At 39.3% G+C, this 18,744-nt stretch overlaps 1 protein-coding gene across 1 annotated transcript in view; it reads left to right on the top strand.

Annotated features, from left to right (window-relative positions):
- Positions 1 to 18,744, top strand: part of RLF (RLF zinc finger) — a 93,133-nt gene that overhangs the window by 41,812 nt on the left and 32,577 nt on the right. Inside the window, exon 5 of the mRNA XM_080803175.1 lies at positions 8,364 to 8,566. Coding sequence (XP_080659301.1) covers positions 8,364 to 8,566 — 203 coding nt within the window. The remainder of the gene's footprint in view (positions 1 to 8,363; positions 8,567 to 18,744) is intronic.

Genomic DNA, 18,744 nt, shown 5'->3' with positions numbered 1-18,744 from the left:
GAAGTGGGAGCCTTCCACCTATATAGAAGGAACTATGTGATATATTTTAGTGGGAAAAGAAATAGGTCCTCTGTACTCAGAATATTTCTGGAATGATAAACAAGAAATTGGGGAGGGAGACTAGAGTACTGGAGTTAGGGCAGAAAGGAGACAACTTTTATTGTACACCTTTTTTGTGCCTTTTGAATTTTGTGTCATGTGCATATATGGTATTACCTGTTTCTGGAAAGAATTTTTAATACCATAAACAATAGCCAAGCTATGGAAAGACCCTGGTTATCCACTGACTGATGAATGGATAAAGAAGATGTGGTGTCTATATATATACACAATAGAATGTTACTCAGCCGTCCAAAAGATTGACATCTTGCCATTTGCAACAACGTGGATAGAGCTAGAGTGTATTATGCTAAACAAAATAAGTCAGAGAGAGACAAATACAATATGATTTCATTCATATGTGGAATTTAAGAAATAAAACATATGAATCTGGAGGGGGAAGAGGGAAACAAAACATGAGACTTAGCAGTGGAGAACAAAATGAGGGTTGACGGAGGGATGTGGGTCTGGGGTGGGCTAGATGGGTGATGGGTTTTAAGGAGGGCATTGTGATGAACACTGGGTGTTGCATGTAATTGATGAACCACTGAATTCTCTTGAAACCAATAATTGCGCTGTATATTAACTAACTAGAATATTCATTCATTTATTTATTTATTTATTGCTGTTAAAGAGAGGATAGGCAAGCGGGCAACGCTCAGAGATGAAGACCCTTTGCGCTTCTTTGCTCCTGCTTTTATTGGTTGGTCCTTCAGGATAGTCCCAAATCCTTTTTTTTTTTTTTTTAAGATTTTATTTATTCATTTGATAGGGAGTGAGGGAACACAAGCCAGGGGAGAGAGAGAAGAAGAAGCAGGCTTCCCGCTGAGCAGGGAGCCTGATGTGGGGCTTGATCCGGGGACCCTGGAACCACACAGAGCTGAAGGCAGCTGCCTAATGACTGAGCCACCCAGGCACACAGAATCACAAATCCTTATCACTGTTTCTCAAGCAGGTGATTTGTGACAAGGGGTCATACAGGAATTAAGATCCTTTTATGGGAAAGATACGAAATACTAATCTTTGTGTTCTTTGAGTTCTGCTAAACATAGCCTAAGGGACAATGTATAGATTTCTTAGATCACAGAGTGGCTGTTCTGGGCTAAGAAAGCTTGGGGGCGGGGCGGGGGACGGGCAGCTCCTCCTGGCATTCCAAAGGCCTAAACCCTTCTCCAAAACCTTCTCTGCCCTCAGGGGCTCTGTGTTACGTTTTAGCAAGCCAGGTATTAATGGCTGATTTCTTTTTTTTTTTTTTTTATGGCTGATTTCATGCTCTACATTAACACCAACATCTCCCCCTTTTTGTTTCTTTAAAGTGGCAGCAAGTAGTTCTTGAGACATTGCTCTGTGTACATATGCTTCACATCTCTGACGGTGGATAGGGCATTTATTCCAATTTTGCAGACTATGATGAGAAGAAAAATAGTAATTATTATTACAATAGCAAAGAATCCCCATTTTGTGGAAGAGAACCACGTGGCCAGGTTAAGCCACTCCGGATTGTTAGAAAGAGATTGCTGAGCTTCTCTGTGAAGCTTACGATTTACCACCACCATCAGTGTGGTGAGGATTTGATCCTTTAGCTGCTGAACGTCAGAAGTTAAATTACCGTGGAGCAATCCTTGCATTTGCTTCTTTATCTGTTCCCAATCATGTATGGTCTGGTTCTCGGGCATGGGGGTGACACAGATGGATCTGTGAGCCCAGTTACGTAAGAGGCCTTGCCAGTAGGCTAAGACTTCTTGTTTTTCCCCAAGATAATCAATAGCAGCTCCCATTGGTTGAAGACATCCTAATATTTTTGATCGATAGTTTGTTGAAGTTGAAATTCCCTTGTGGTATTAATAGCCAGCTGATCCACAAAGGCATCAGTCTGAACCGAGTGAGGAAGAAAGGCAACTTACTTGCTAGTGGGGGTAATAATTGAGTTAGCCACGATAATGCCGCAGTGAGTAGACCTAAGAAGCACTTGGGTCTGCTGATGTCAGATAATGCCTCATTCGGAAAGCTAATGGATTTGGATTCTTCCCAACCTCTCAGTAAGATTAAGAGGGATAGTGGCATGGTTGAAAATAGGAAAAAGGGTATCTGCCCAAGTAACAGGTTTCCAGAAGGGGTTTTACAGGTCCATAAAAGGACATGAAGCACCTAGGTGGCTGCAGAAAGACAAGAATACATACCGTGGTAGAACTGGGGTTAAGCACAGATACCATAACCAAGAATATGTTTTCAGGAATAGAGGGTTTACTAGTCTGTTGTAGAATCTCCTCAGCTTTCTGGGTCATTTTCTTGAGGTCTCCCCAGGTCATGAATTTGGCCTTGCGGGTACTGGGGAGGCACCTGATAGCCAGCTGTTTTGCTTCTAGATTCAGGTGACTCCTCTGAGGGCCTGGATTCTGGCTGTGCCAGGCCATGGTAATGTTTAACATTTCTAGCATGGATAACCTTGCCCACATATGAGGCTTATGGTTTTGAGTTCTACTGGTCCCTGCCAAATGCCCATGTTTGGGTCCTTCCAGAGTACTTGGGCTGGCATTTTTGGTGGGGAGTAAGGTTTAAAATGTTTTTCTTTGGCTGGAGTTTCAAAATTAGAATTTAAATTGCAAAGATTTAGAATAAGCAGTGCTTTCTGTAATTGTGCTTTAGGATCCATAATTCTCCCTTTGTGTTTTGTATCGTGCATTTAAGGGTAGAATGTGCTCTCTGGATAATAGCCTGATTATGACTGATTTGTCTCCCAATAATTTGCTGTAATTTATTGGTGAATTCAATAAAGGATTCTTGGAGGCCCTGCTTAATAGAGGCGAAAGAGCCTTGATGAGTGCCCTGATCAGGGATTCATTCCCTAGCTCAGTATGCACAAAGAGCATTGTTCAAAGACTAGAGGGTCCGTAAGAAGTTGTCCTCCATCTATGAATGGACTTCTCCCCTGAAGCATATTATCGACTCTAGGAACTCCTGCTAGGTGATGGAGCAGCTTGTTGTTCACATAAATCGTCATACTCAGTATGTCACACGGAATACTGAGGGTCCCCAAGTACTGCTTTACATAAATGCTTTTGTTTACAAATGAATATTTTATCACATTTCTGTAAATCATTGATGTCTTTTTTTTTTTTTTTTTAAGATTTTATTTATTTATTTGATGGAGAGAGAAACACAGTGAGAGAAGAAACCCAAGCGGGGTAGTGGGAGAGGGAGAAGCAGGCTTTCTGCTGAGCAGGGAGCCCGATGCAGGCCTGGATCCCAGGACCTTAATGACTGAGCCACTCAGGTGCCCCAAATCATTGATATCTTAAGAGAAAGTTTCCTTAATCCTGGAAGAGCAAACATTAGGAGAGTCAGCAATGATTTAAATAAGAGTCACAAAACTGTAATAATCTCTCAGTTCATTTAGTCCCATGTTACTAATTCTTGTCTAATTTGAATGCACCTTTAGTTAGTTCTGGAAGTTTTTACCCATTTCAGTTTTTTAGGTTTTAAAGATATCAAATACCTGTATTTGTCCTAAGTCCTTTATATGAATTTCCTTAAAGATGAAGCTCATTTTGTAAGAGAATAAGAACAATTATAAATGATGAAAACCCAGAAATGGACATTGTTAATGATCTGATATGAGAATTCTTTATGATGCTGTTGACAAGGAAACTCAGTTATTTCTGTAACACATGAAACAATTCAATAGCCAGAATATTGAGTGTTGATGACCTCATACCAGAAGGTAACATACCAAACAAGCCTAATTAGTCAACAAGACTTTGTTCATGATTTAAATCTTGGGGAAGTTTGTTAAAACCTTGGAAAGTTTTTTTTTTTTTTTTTAAAGGTTTTATTTATTTATTTGACAGACAGAGATGACAATTAGTCAGAGAGGCAGGCAGAGAGAGAGGAAGGGAAGCAGGCTCCCTGCTGAGCAGAGAGCCCGATGTGGGACTCGATCCCAGGACCCTGGGATCACGACCTGAGCCGAAGGCAGAGGCTTTAACCCACTGAGCCACCCAGGCGCCCCAACCTTGGAAAGTTTTAAAGGACATGCCTAAATGGGATTACGGATCGTCAAAGACTTAATAAAGGCAAAACATAGAAACTGTTTTTTTGGAGATAGTAGATTTTCAGTCTTATAATATACCAATCTACTTACAAAATCCCTTTATTTTTAGTCTGTCCTGACCACACCTAAAATTCCTTTTCAAAAATTTTTCCTTCACAGACTTTCTACAACTTCCTTTTTGCATTCAGATTTTGTCCCAAAGCATCTCTTTCCAAACAACCAATCTCATCTAGGACAAAATTATCTTCTTTTTGCCTTCAGCAAATATGTATTTCCATTCCTTATCTTTCTTACATATCTCCTACTTTTCTACATACAGAGTTGCCAAATTTTGCACTCTTAGAAATCTTAGTCTCCAGTGAAGACTAAGTAGTAACCAGTTCTGAACCATTACACCAAAACTTTAGGCGGCAAATTTGTGAGTCAGTTAAGCGCAAAGCATGTTTACCAGCCGACTTAAATATCCTTAGTTTCTTTCCAGTAAGTAGTGAAAAGCAGAAACCTATGTCCAGTAATCAGTGATTTAGGACCTTATCCTATTTGGAAAAAACCTAGATGTCCAGTGAATTTAATCCCATTTGCCATCCTAGCAAAACTTTAAAGTTTCAGGTTACTAAAGACTTTGAAAGCTATTTTAACAATTACCCATGAAAACTTTGAGACACACAGTTAACCATCATTTTATGTTACGTTTTTGTTAAAAATTGCAGCGGAGAAAACACGAACTTATTTGGCCTTCGATAGATTTTGGTGGAATAGATGTTTCATATTCAGCGCTGGTAACTTTAAATACGTGTCTGTCTTAATTAAACTGACAACTTTAACTTAACTGCTTTAATTTAACTTTAAATACTGAATTATGTTCCACCTGGTTACTCCCCATTGTCAGTTTTTACCTGAGACACGGGTGGGGAATTCTAGAGTGAGTGGTTAGGTCCAGGGGGTCCTCTTCTTGCTCCTTGATAGTGAAGGGAGAATCTTGGAGCCATGGTGCTTGAGGCCCCAAGGATGGTCTGGAAGCCAGTAATGCAGGCTGCATCCAAGGTGGTGCAGAAGGAGAAAAGGGAGAGGGAAACAAAAGAGGCAAAGCGCTGCCAGAAGGCAGAGAAGAAAGGATTCCTGGTTCTAGAGCTCATCAGCTCCAACAGAGGAACAAACGCCATGTTTTCCTGCCAACAAGGGAGAATAGACGGTCCATGTCAGGCTACAGAAGACAGAGAATTTCCCCAAAAGAAAGGGAGTTTCAGCAGCTGCTTGGGAATATTCCTTAGAGTCCCCATCCTCAGGTAGACTAACCACAGTTGGCTCCAGTTATAGCCATTAACTTGGGAAATAAGTGAGGGAGAAGCTCCCACATCTGTTAAAAACAGTGAGAGAGAGAGTCAAGAGTCCCCTTTGTCTGGAATAGCCTGTGTTTCCTCCAGTAACGTGGGTTTACTCAGAGGAGGCCGATTTAGACAATTATCATGCAGTATGTCAGGAGGGAGTTTACTAGCCAAACACGTTCTGCAAGAGGCTGTTAGAGTGCTGGTATAGAGCAGTGAAGGTAACCTAGGTCTCTTTGCCCTAGAAGAGATCTAACTGATAGATCCCAGATCAGTCGTTTCCTAAATTTGGCAATCCAGATTGTTTCCAGTGGGTTAAAAGGCACCCCAAAGGAGAGTCCTTAGGAACAGAACAGAAGGTCCATCACCTAGAAAATCCACCTGACGCCCAGGTAGCATCCCACACAGGATGTCAGAGGTTCTTGGTGTCATACCAACCCGAGGTGTCCCCAGAACAAAATCCCTATGACCACCGCCACTGATACAGGTCCCTATAGGAGGGAGGCCTGCCCTCCTCCCTGCTAGACTACCGTGGGTACCGGTGTATGTATCTAAATACTGTGCCATGAAGGTCATGCCTTATTTTACCTTGCCTTGAAGAACCTGCTGTTTTTAACCCATGGAAAACACTAGAAGTTTTACAAAGGGGAAATTGTTCAATTTTATAGGTTAAGTAGTTAGTAGAGGACGTTGATGGAAAACAATAAAGATAGTCCATCATGGTCTAAGTAACATTCCAGCACATGTAATCTTTACAGCCAACTTCTAGCCTAGGAAACGGTCCCATGAAGTATTGCTTGCTAGATGTAGCCCCCAGTAAGAATCAACTAAGTGGAGGGCAAAGGGGGCAAGGTGGTGGAATTTCCTAGTCAGGGGTAAGAGGGAGCTCTTCCTCTTTGTTGTGCCCAACTTGAGAAGTTAAAGGGCAAATTTGGGGAGCCAGAGGAGTTGTAGTTCCCCGTCTTTTTCTTTGAAGACGTTTGAATTGTCCTCAGTATGTAAAGGGACCAGAGCGGACCTGACTAGACCTCAGATAGTAAGAGAAGCAAGGCATACCTTTTTACCTTGTTTATGGCAGCATTTCACGTTCTTTGCAGTTCTCTTCCATACTTCTAAATCTAACGTTCCTCAGTCAGGGAACCATGGTTTCAGTTTAGTAACAACCTCTAACAAACCCCAAATTTGGTCCTCCGTTACAGAGGCCACGCTCAGCTTAAGGAGCTGTTTCTCATTTATAGTAGCCCTGTTAACCTTTAAAAGTTGCTTTAAAACATGTATTGTCGCTGTCCCAGAGAGAGGCTTTGCCCCATATCTGGGGTTCTTAGAGAACTTTTAATTCCGTAAAAATACCTAAGCCTAAAACTTCCCCACATTCGGCCATGACCCGATGCCAACTTATTGCGCACAGACTTTTCATTTTCGGGACCGGGGGTGGGTTCTGTACGGTGTCCATTGCAAGATGGTCATGTTGGGGTCACCACATGCTGGGAATGGTCAGCAATCCCTATACCTAGGGATGAAAGATTACTCCACACTTCACTGTGAAAGAGGAGAAGGCAAGGGGGTCAGTGCTCAGAGACGAAGACCAACCAGTTAGGATTTAAATAAAACTTTGAAAAAAATGAAGAACTGTATAGTTAGTTTTGATATAGCTAAGACTGGGCCAGTGGTTTATCCCTCTCCCTGCAGTGGCTTATCATTAATATTAATGATTTCTGCTCCATATATGGCCTGTGGGCAAGGCAGCATGGGTATCATCTGAGAGGCTTGTTAGAAAAGCAGAATCTCGGGTCCCATTTCAGACCTACTGAATTAGAATCTGCATTTTAACAAGATAATCCCTGGTTATTCAGAAGGCGCTTTCAAGTTTGAGAAGCACTATTTTAGATGAAACACCTAAAGCAATTTGTTCGCTCCTGACTTGTCTTGACATACAATATTCTCACCTCTATTCTTTAAATAATGGTGTGTAATGATGTCATATGCTTGTTGAGTATCTGCTGTTCATAAATTGAGGGATTGTCTGGAACACGGTAAAAGTCAGTGCTCAGATGCCTAATACTTAGTACCGCTCAGAGCAGCGTTTTTCAAAGTGTGTACTGAACCAGGAACATATATTTTACATTGTACTAATAATATGTGTAAAAGGGTTCTCTGGTCAAATCAGTTTGGGAGACATTGGGTTAAATAAAAGTGAACAGTTTTCTTTATTGCAGGACTGTTCAGAGATTTGACCAAGGAATCCTTTTTTTTTCTAGGACTATCTCTCAGGTCTTTTGGTCGGTGGAACACACTTTGAGAAATTCCTGGTTTAGAGGAAAGAACACCACTGGCTTTGGAATCCTTGGCAAGTTACCTAATTTCTCTGAATATTAATTTTCCTAACCTTAAAGTGGGGATAATAATACTTGCCTTGGTGGTGGTGTAAAGAATAAATGAAAGGTATATAGAAACATTCAGCCTAAAGCTTGGTACCTCATAAAAGTGTTCACGTGGTAGTTGTTAATGTTCCATAGGTTACTTCTTTTTCTTGCACTTGTGCTTACAGATCATTTCCGTATTCCTTAATATCCTAATCAGAAGAGAGGGAGGAGAAAGTCAAATAATTAATTTTGATAAAATGTTAGTAGTTTTATTAAGAGGCTTGGTGTTCAGAATAAAACTACTCAGGAATGTGGGAATCATTAGCAAATTTAATTTATTTTGCTCTATGCTCTATTAGATGGGTATTGAGATCGGAATAAATTTCCCAAGTTATATTAGCTGAACTTTTATTCAGCTGATATAACTAACCAGCAACAGAAGGTATCAAACTTTGATCACTTTGATCTTAACCTTGATGTGTTATGAGGTAATGTTATCAAATTTTTATTTTTCCTTTTTTCTAGTCAATAAATTGATTGCACAAGAAGGACCTTCCTTTCTGCAAATGCGAATAAAACATTTGTTGAAATCTAACTGCATCCCTCAGGCCACTGCTTTATCAAAACTGTGTGCAGAATCTAAAGAAATTTCAAATGTGTCATCTTTTCAGCAAGCCTATATCACATGCTTATGTTCCATTCTCCCTAATGAAGATGCCATCAAGGAGGTGAGTAAAGCAAATAACCACTCTTGTCGTTCACAGTTACTAAGTAGATTTTGATAAATGTTGCAGGGCAGGATGAAAACCAAGACTCATGTTTTTTCTGACTACTGAAAAGTGCCGTTTTTAATTGCATATAACTGTTCAACAGTTCGAATATAAAGTTTGTCTTGTAGGTGGATTCGAAAAGTAGAGAATATGCAGATGGGTATTTATGTGTTTGGGCAATGGTTTGCTTTGAAATCTTTAAATGTGAAAGTTATTTTTTTAAATTGATTTCTCTGTGTTTGGGGAATGTAGAAATTATTACTGACATCAAAAGATAAACTAAACAGAATGGCACTTAGCTGTAGTTTAAGTTACTTCATACATGTAAGTGTAAGCAGACAAGTGTAGGACTTTAGAACCCATGAATACATTTTGAGCTATTACTAAGTGAATAAGCTGGATACCATGGAAAATAATAACAGTTGAGTCTTTTTAAAAACCTATTTTATCAGTCAGATTGCATTTTTTTAACCTGAATCATTGTCTTTAAAAAAGTTGGAATTTGCTTTCTCTAATAGTTTTTGATAAATTATATGGAGAAAGATGAGGAATTCCTAGCTATGTTCCATCATCTACCTATAATTCTCTTTGATTTGATACATGGATTCTCATTTTACCTGTACACTGAAGTTTTCTTATTAAAGGTAAGAATCCCAAGGGTCTGGCTTTATGACATAGTAATTCTTAAACTTTAATGACAATTTCAGCTTACAGTTTTATATATAATTTCCTACTCCAAACACAATTCTCTTTCTACCTCCCTCATTCCCCAGGACCAAAAATCTGTTGATCCTTCACCTGTGTCACTCTCCCTCATCCTTCTCATGTACTCACTTCCCTCCTTACTCTGCTTTTCCATAGTCAGTCAAAATTATCACTCCCTCACTTTCTCTACTGGTTTCTCCCTTAATTGTATTTAATTTGACTAACCAGCATCCTGATTATCCCTAAATCTTTACTGCCTCTATGTCTTTACCCGTACCAGTCAGTCACACTAAATTTTTTAAAGCCATTCTCTTTCCACTTCATAGATTACTCTTTCATACTTTGTCATTTTTCTTCAAACCAATACTGTATGCCTTCTGCCCCATTGCACTTTCCATTGATGAACTTTCTCCCTATTTCTCTGAGGAAATTGAGGCAGTTCAAAGAGAATTTCCATAAGCTGCTTCTATGACATCTGTTCGGGTACCTGTATCTATATGCATGCACACCTTTGCTTCCATTACTAAAGATAACTATCTGTTCTTCTACACAAGGCAGTCCCCTTGACTTCAGTATCAAATCCCATCTGCTCTCACCCCTTCAGAAATAATGCTACAGTACTTCTTTTCTCTACTGCATCATCAGTTAGACCCCACTGCTGAAACCATCCTGTCAGCATTTATGCTGTTCGTTCTTTCATCTTTCTTTTTTTTTTTTTTTTAAATTTTATTTATTTATTTGGTGCAGAGAGAGACAGAGACCACAAGTAGTCAGAGAGACAGGCAGAGAGAGGGGGGAAGCAGGCTCCCCGCCGAGCAGAGAGCCCGATGCGGGGCTCGATCCCAGGACCCCGAGATCATGACCTGAGCCGAAGGCAGAGGCTTTAACCCACTGAGCCACTCAGGCGCCCCCGTTCTTTCATCTTTAAAAAGATTACACTTCCCCTTCCAGAGACCGCCCGATTTTTCTCCTGGCCTTTCAGCATAATTTCTTGAACAAATTGTGTGAGTTTACCGTTCTAACATTTTTCTCTTTGAACACATTATTTGTATTATAAGGTTTTATTTATTTAGAGCTCAAGATAGGGAGAAGCAGAGGGAGAGAGAGAGACAATCTCAGGCAGAGTCTGTGCTGAGCACAGAGCCTGACATGGGCTTGATTCCATGACCCTGAGATCATGACCTGAGACAAAATCAAGACTCAGATGTTTAACCGACTGAGCCACCCAGGTGCCCTTCTCCTTGAACACATTGTAATATGGCATTCACCCCTGCCAGTCCACCACATCGCTAAATCTAATGGTGATTTCTCAGTATTCATCTTACCTAGTCTGATTTGTTTGTCTTTTAAACTTTTAACAGTTTTCTCACTTAGATTCTAGGATAGCACATTCTCTTGGTTTTCTATGCACTTGACAGGTTAGTCTTTCTCAGTTCTACCTCGCTCTTCCTCCTCATCTCTCTGATGAGTAAATGTTGCAGTACTCTAAGACTCTCCTTGTGTGTCCTCTGTTTTTACCTATACATACTCCGTTAGTGATCTCTTTCAGACTCATGGCTTTAAATACCAACTGTGGTCAGAATCTGAAATCTCCAGCCCAGCCCTCTGCTCTGAATTCAGACTCATATCCAGCTGCCTAATGACTGTCTCTACTGGCATGGCTAATAGCGTCTCAGACTTCACATGTCCATAATTAAGCTCCTGATTTTCCTGATATTAGGGCTTTGTTTTAATGAGCTTTCTTCTGAATGAAGTCTGTAGCTGTCTAGTCTCTGTTAAGAAGTGGAGGTACGCAGTTAGTGAATAACCGGCTTTCATTTTTTTGAGTCCTTACTGTATGTCAAGCACTATGCTAAATGCTTTATCTAGATTGTCACATTCAGTTCTCACAACTCCATTTTATTAGTGAGGAAAGTGAGGATCAGATCAAGTAATAAGTTTGTGCTTACATGAAAGTGATTAAGCTGAGATTCAAACCTGAGTTTGGTATATGATTACTAATATATAACAGATACAGAATAAATATTATCCTATAATATTTAGGATAAATAATACCTAATATTATTTATAAATAATAAATAAATACCTAAGGGTTTGTATGCCAAATGGTATCTTAGGCATGGGGTTACAAAGATGAATCCACAAGCCTCTGAACTGGCCTACTTGTTTTCACTCTTGCCCTCTACATTTTATCTGCCCAAAAGTAACTAGAATAATCTCTTTAAAATTTAAGTGGGGCCATGTCATTCCCTTGATCAGAACCACTCAGCAGCTTTCCATCTCCTTCAGAATAAATCTAGAAGCCTTTATTCTGTGTGTGATGGCCTCTGGCTACTTCTGTAAATATCTCTGACAGTATCTTGTACAACTTAGTGCTCACTGCTCTCTAGCCACCCTGTCTTTGCTGTTGTTTAAACAAACCAAGCATATTCCTGCCTTAGAGCTTTATAATTGCTATTTCTTCTGCCTGGAATGCCCTTCCGTAAGATCATTTGGATGGCTTGTTCCTTTAACATCATTCACATTCCTCCTCAATGTTGCCATACCAGGGAGACCATCCTCACTGTCCCATCTAAAATAGTATGCTGTCCCCCTACACTGTGCTGTTTTTCAAGTAATACCTGTTGTCCTTATTAGAAATAAATACCGATACATCTAAAATGGTCCCTTTCATTCTCTGTTCCCTTACCTGCCTGTTTCTTCTTTGCATTTGTATTACTGCTTCCACTAGACTTCATATTTGCTGCTTCTGTCTTTCCTCCCACTAGATTGAAAACTGTAAGGATGGGGACATAGGTTGGTTCACTGCTGTATCTCTACATTCGAGAAGAATACTTAGCATAATAGGCATTCATGAGGGACTAACTATAAACCTGTGTGCTAATTTATTTATTTGCATTGTTGGGAAGGGTAAGGAGATAAGAGACTGCTTACCTCTAATGACTGCTGCAATATTTTGTGTTTGGGAAACTTAATCAGGTTAAATTACAGTAATGGTTATATTCAGCGCTTGGTATATGCCAGAAGAATTCAGAAGTGAAAATACTAGACATGAATTGATTCCTCTTCATTCTATAACAACAACAACTTTTCCTTTAATGTCTCAGCCTTTGTTTATTTAAAACTTACTTTGTTTGTAGCATTGTATGAGACATTGGCAAAAACAGAAGAATATGTATTACCTAGTTTGGTTGCCAGAAACAATTCTAGAAATAAATACTAAGCTGTATGCTACTGCCCCTAAATTCAGGAGAAGTGTAGAATCTTTGTAGACTGGCATATAAAGCTTTATAAAAATCGATCCTTTAGTTGGACCTTGAAATGATGGTAGGTTTGGATAAGTAGAAAGAATGGTTTTGGGATAACTGCCTGTGATAGTAAAGGCAGAGAAAGGAATGTGTACATTACAGGGGCCCAGTAGAGCACACCTTGCCACGGCAGAGTATACGTGTTGAGGTCTTATGAGAAATAAGACCTTTTGGGTGGGGAGAAGGGAAGTCCTTTGGGACTCTAGTGCGTTAGAACTTAGATTTGAGGGGCATTTCGTGGCTCAGTCAGTTGAGCATCCGACTCTTGGTTTCAGCTCAGGTCATGATCTCATGGGATCAAGCCCCACATCAGGCTCTGTACTCAGCATAGAGTCTGCTTGAGATTCTCTCTCCCTCCTCTCAACCCTTTCCTCTGCTTACATATACTCTCTCTCTCTTACATAAATACACATTGGGGTGCTTGGGTGGCTCTCAGTTAAGTATCTGCCTTCCACTCAGGTCGTGATCCTGGGGTCCTAGGATCGAGCCCTGCATCGGGCTCTCTGCTCAATGGGTAGTCTGCTGCTCCATCTTCCTCTGCTCCTCCCCGCCGCTAGTGTGCGCACTCTCTCTCTCACTCAAAGTCTTTTAAAAAAATAATAAACAATTTTTTCTTTAGAGAAAGATTTTTGCAGTAGAAAGGACGGTTTGAAGGTAGGAAGTAAAAATGACTTAAACTGTGTTTTAGGAAGCTTAGAAAGGGTATATTAGGTTTAGGAGAGGTTGCATTTAGCAAGAGGAGAAAGAACAGGACTTGCTGACAGGACCGAATTAAAAGGATAACGTGCAGAGACGCTGTCAAGAGGTTCATAGGGCCTGGGAGACCAGAAGAATGGCAGTGTTGACTAGAGTGGCAGAGGTGTGGACAACAGGGAGGAGGACTTGGGAGAATAATTGGCTTTGTTTTATTCATGACCTGTCCCAGTTTATTGATAACAAGACAACAAAACAGGATTTTCCCCCTGAAGTTACATAATTAATTCCTTTCAGCAAATTTGTTGAGTTTGTAGGGAATAGGGTTAGAGGAAATGTGATTTGATTTTCCACAACAGAGATTGGAAAACTGTGGCCTGTGGGCCAAATCCACCCCAGCTGCATGCTTTTGTAAATAAAGTTTTACTGGAACACAGTCATGCCTATTTGTTTATCATTTGTGGCTGTTTTTACTCTACAGTGGCAGAGTTAAGTAGCTGTAACAGAAACTACCAGGCCCACAAAGCTGTAAATATTTTATATCTGATACTTCATAAAAAATGTTGGCCGGCCTCTAGTCTACAAGAATCAGATTTTCCAGTGTATAGCAGACATTAAATATCATTCAGTATAACCCTTCATGTTTTACTGGTGAAACTGAGGCCAAGATGATAATGTTTCCAAGGCCCTACCTGCATTAAACTAATTAGAGAGTTCAGACTCAGGTTATAACATAGATCTCCTTGCTTCCTGGCTGTACAGTACAACTTATTTCCAGTTGGTAAACATGGTGAGCCATGTTAAAATAGGAAACATCTTAGTGGTATATCATTCTGTTTGTATTTATATATTTATGTATAGATGTGATTTAAAACAGTTTTATAATGTTTGGGATTAATTAGTTAAATATATCAATGTAAAAACATTTAACACACATCATAGAATTATTTCACTGCTACCGTCATAATTAGTCTCTTCTCCAGTGATGTTTTCTTTTGCAATTCTGACACAGAATTAAAGAGAATTTTAAAAATTTGCTTTGGAAAAGTACTAATGAATCACTAGATGTTCATTAATTGGAGTTTAAAATCAGCATATGTTCTAAGGTAACGGAGTTCTATACACATTTGCCATCTACTTCAACTGAGTTCAGGAGAAGAGTCAAATTAACTTGAGCAACAGCTGGGAATAAAAGTACTTGTATGTTGGCTCCTGTGGGTATCACTGTAATGGGTGTGTGTAATAGGAAACCTCTGCTGGGGAAGATTTAGCCAGACACATACAATTAAGATTAATTGAGGGGATCAGCTTGAAAGCCAGAATTCAGAACCCCAAATTCAGAACTCAGTGGAATCCTCAAATTCTAGTTTCATTTAGAGTTGAATGAGATGATATTGCTATTAATTTTACAGATGAAAGGTTTTTAATTAAAGTTATAGACTTGGCTGTGGCCTAGTGTCCCATGTGAATGTTTCTTATGTTTTTTTTTTTCATTACTAAAAGAGGAAATCTTTTCAGAGATCAAGTTTTCCACATATTATATAAGGATAATGATGTTTTAAACATGGAGCATGTCTTTTATTTATGAAAAGCCAAGGAATCTGTCAGTAAAACTTCTGGCATAGTTAAAATAGGAGTCCGTTTCAGTTTTAAACCCTTAATGAACTGTATCTTTAGTGTCTGATGTTAATAGACACAGCAGGAGAGGTTTGTTTCTTCTGGTGATGGGGAAATGAAAAGACAAACAGGACTTAATTTACTCACTAGCCTAACACTATTGGGAATTGACACAATCACTAGGTATAGATGATAAACAGAGCAAATACATATAAACAGGACCCCTTGAGAATTCAGTTTGGGAGTAGAAGAAAAAGTAAACAGGAGCATAGAAATTTCAGGTGTAGCTTAAATAAGAAGATTAAGATGGATCCTAAATAAGGAATAATAACAGTATATAATTAAAAATAAAATCTATATAACTTAATTTTATTATATGGGAAATGAATGGTACACTCAAAAAAATACATTAAAGGTCAAAAGGCTGTATGAAGAAATTGAGGATTTGCCTATTTAAATATTTTCTCTCCTAAGGCAGAGTTCTTTTAAATAGGTCTGAAGAGGGGCGCCTGGGTGGCTCAGTGGGTTAAAGCCTCTGCTTTCGGCTTGTGTCATGATCTCAGGGTCCTGGGATCGAGCCCCGCATCGGGCTCTCTGCTCAGCCGGGAGCCCCTCTCTCTCTGCCTGCCTCTCTGTCTAATTGTGATCTCTGTCAAATAAATAAATAAATCTTTAAAAAAAAAATAGGTCTGAAGAGATATCTTCCCAGGTGCCCCAGTTCTTAAAGTCTGTTATGAGTAACAAATTCTTTGCATTATGCCTCAGAACTGATCAGAAAAATACTAAATTGAAAACCGCTAATCTGGAGAAAGATAAATGATAAAATATTTCAGTAATGGCACTGGCCAGAATACTAGTTTACCTTGGTAGCCTAATCATGAAAACAAGAAGGCAGATATCCTGCCTGTGCTCACCTTCTCTTATGTATGCCACTTGGCTACCTGTTATACCATTGGTGTTCAGTTGGCTGATTATTATGAAAGTCTTCTAATTGCATCTGTTCTTGTCCCCAAGGTTCATTTTCTACAATATCCAAGGTTATATTTTTTCTTTTCTTCTTAAAATGAAAGTAGACATTGGGATGCCTGGGTGGCACAGTTGGTTAAGCATCCAGCTCTTGGTTTTGGCTCAGGTTGCAGTCTCAGGGTCATGAGCTGAGCCTTGTGATGGGCTATGCCCTCAGCACAGAGTCTGCTAAAGATTCTCTGTCCCTCTGGCACCCCCACATGGCCTTGCATGCTCTCTCTCTTAAACAAATAAATTAAAAAAAAAAATAAAAGAGACTTTGTTTTGAGATCATTTTACATTTACATATTATTGTAAGAAATAGTATAGATCTGCTTTCCAGTCACTTAACATATATTCATTGGAGGACTCTGTTAGACACTAGGGGTATAACAATGAACAAGACGAAAGGGAGAAGAAAGGAGACAGTATTCACTTACTGTGAGACTAAGAGGGAGAGGTCTGAGTTGGAAATTAAAAGATCCAAGTCATCAGCATTTGAAACCAGAAAGCAAATAAGATTAACTTTTTCAGAACCCCAGAAATTAGCTAAAGCTTCACCACAAGGATGTTTTATTCAAGGAAAACAGGAATCTCACTGAGAACAGTGAAATTGGTGACATTTTAACTTGCCCTACTTCTCATGTCCTCCCCAGCTTCACAGTAACCTTGAAAACAAACACCTTCAAAATGACAGTAGTTATGAAAACCCGCAGCCCAGCAGCCAACTGAGGAAGCAGAATGGATTTTGGAACTCTCCAAAAGCCTGTCCCCAGAGAATTACCAGTATTTGATCTTTCTGGCATCTTTCTGAAAAAAATCCATTCTCCAGAGTTGTCTTTATTTGACTCACAGCTCACCATGCCAAAAGCTCTGTCCTGAGTGTATTTGTCAGAAACAATCAGTGGTAATTGTTTAACATGACAGTTTTCCTCAGACAGTTGTCTGAGGAGTCATTACCATTCAGGCTAATGAGACTGGCCGAAAGATTGAAAAGAAAAGCTGGGATATGGGATGTCCATAGGGGATTTTGAAAACCTCTCATATATTCCTAGAATTCTGTAAGGTAGCATGCATGTACAGAGCTATGTGTCTAGTGAGGAATGGCCCAATATGGCCCTAATCCCTCACCTCTTATATACCTTGAGGCTCTCTGCACAGGTAGGGAATGAAAAGGAAGGCAAAATTTTAAACTGCCTACTGAAATACTGAAAGTATGCCTCAGCAGACAGAGCCGCGTGGCAAAAGCGGGAACTTATTCATGCATTTAAGTAGATCTCTTGAATATGTTGAACATGTAGCTGACCATTAAGCTAACCAGGTGGAGACTCTAGTGGCCATACATATGACAAAGAATACAGACTTTGTAGAATTTTAATAGGGAAGTCACTAAACAAATAAATAGTAACAATAGCAAATTCTAAAGAGGTGGGGGAATCTGATTTCCACAGTTGCCACAGTATGTTACTTAAAATACCACTTAACCTGTAAAGAAACATGATAGTCCATACACAGGGAAAACAGCAGCTAGTAGAAACTTTTCCTAAGAACACCAAGATAGTTAGACTTACTAGACAAAGAATTTTAACTCAGCTACTACAAATACAGGCAGTTCTTGTCATTTGTGGTAGTTATGGTCTATATGGTGACTGCAAACACTGAATTACCAAATACTGAAACCATTGCTCCTAGGGGAAATATGTGGTTAGGTTCCCGCAAGACTCTGGTCATGACATTTTTGTCAGCTGATCAATACATAATTTTGTTCTATATGTGCTTCTGTTAAAGATTCCTTATTTAATATATATTGTTGATTCATTAACATTGAACTCATAGCCATGGTAGCACAAGCCTGAGGCAAGCTTATCTAACACATGCGTTTTCTCCCTGAGGCATATCAAAGCTATTGTTAAGATGAAGGTGGTCTCCAAATTGATCAACAGATTTAGTGCTATCTCTGTCAAAATTATGCCTTCCTCTTTTACAGAAATTAAGAGGCTGATCTTGAAATTCATGTGGAAATTTGAGGGACCCAGGATAGCCAAAACAGTCTTGTAAAAGAAAAGTTAGAGGGGCACCTGGATGGCTCAGTCATTTGAGCATCCGACTCTTGATTTTGGCTTAGGTCATGATCTTAGGGTCTTGAGATCAAGCCTGGCATTGGGCTCCATGCTCGGAGTTGCTTAAGATTCTCTCTCTCCCTCTCCATCTGCCAGCCACCCCCCACTCATGCGTCTTCTCTGTCTTTAAAAAAACAAAACAAGCAAAGTTGGAGGATTCACACTTCACTAAAAAGTTACAGTAATAAAGTCAGTGTGGTACTGGCAAAAAATAGATTAGTGGACTAGAATCTAGGAATAAGCCTTCACACTTACAGACAAATGATTATTTATATGAATACCAAGACAGTTCAGTGAGGGAAAGAATAATCTTTTTAGTGAATGAGTCTTTGACAACTGGATATCCACTTGCAGCAGACAAAGTTTGACTGTTAACACCATATATAAAAATTAACTCTAAATACATCATAAACTTAAATATAATAGCTAAAAATATAACATCTTAGAAGAAAATACAGGAATAAATATTTAAGGCCTTGGATTAGGCAATTTTTTCTTAACGTTTGACATCAAAAATACAAGTGACAAAAGAAAAATAAGATTTCATCCAACTCCATCCAAAGGACAACTTAAAGAATGGGAGAAAATATTTGCAAACCAAAAATCTTATAAAGGACTTGAATCTAGGCGATATGAAAAACTCCTACAAGTCAACAATAAAGAGACAATCCAGTTTTAAAAATGGTAA

The sequence above is a fragment of the Martes martes genome (genome assembly GCF_963455335.1).
Source record: "Martes martes genome assembly, chromosome: 4".
NCBI classification, from domain to species: Eukaryota; Metazoa; Chordata; class Mammalia; order Carnivora; family Mustelidae; genus Martes; species Martes martes.
This window is presented reverse-complemented; position numbering and strand designations above follow the sequence as displayed.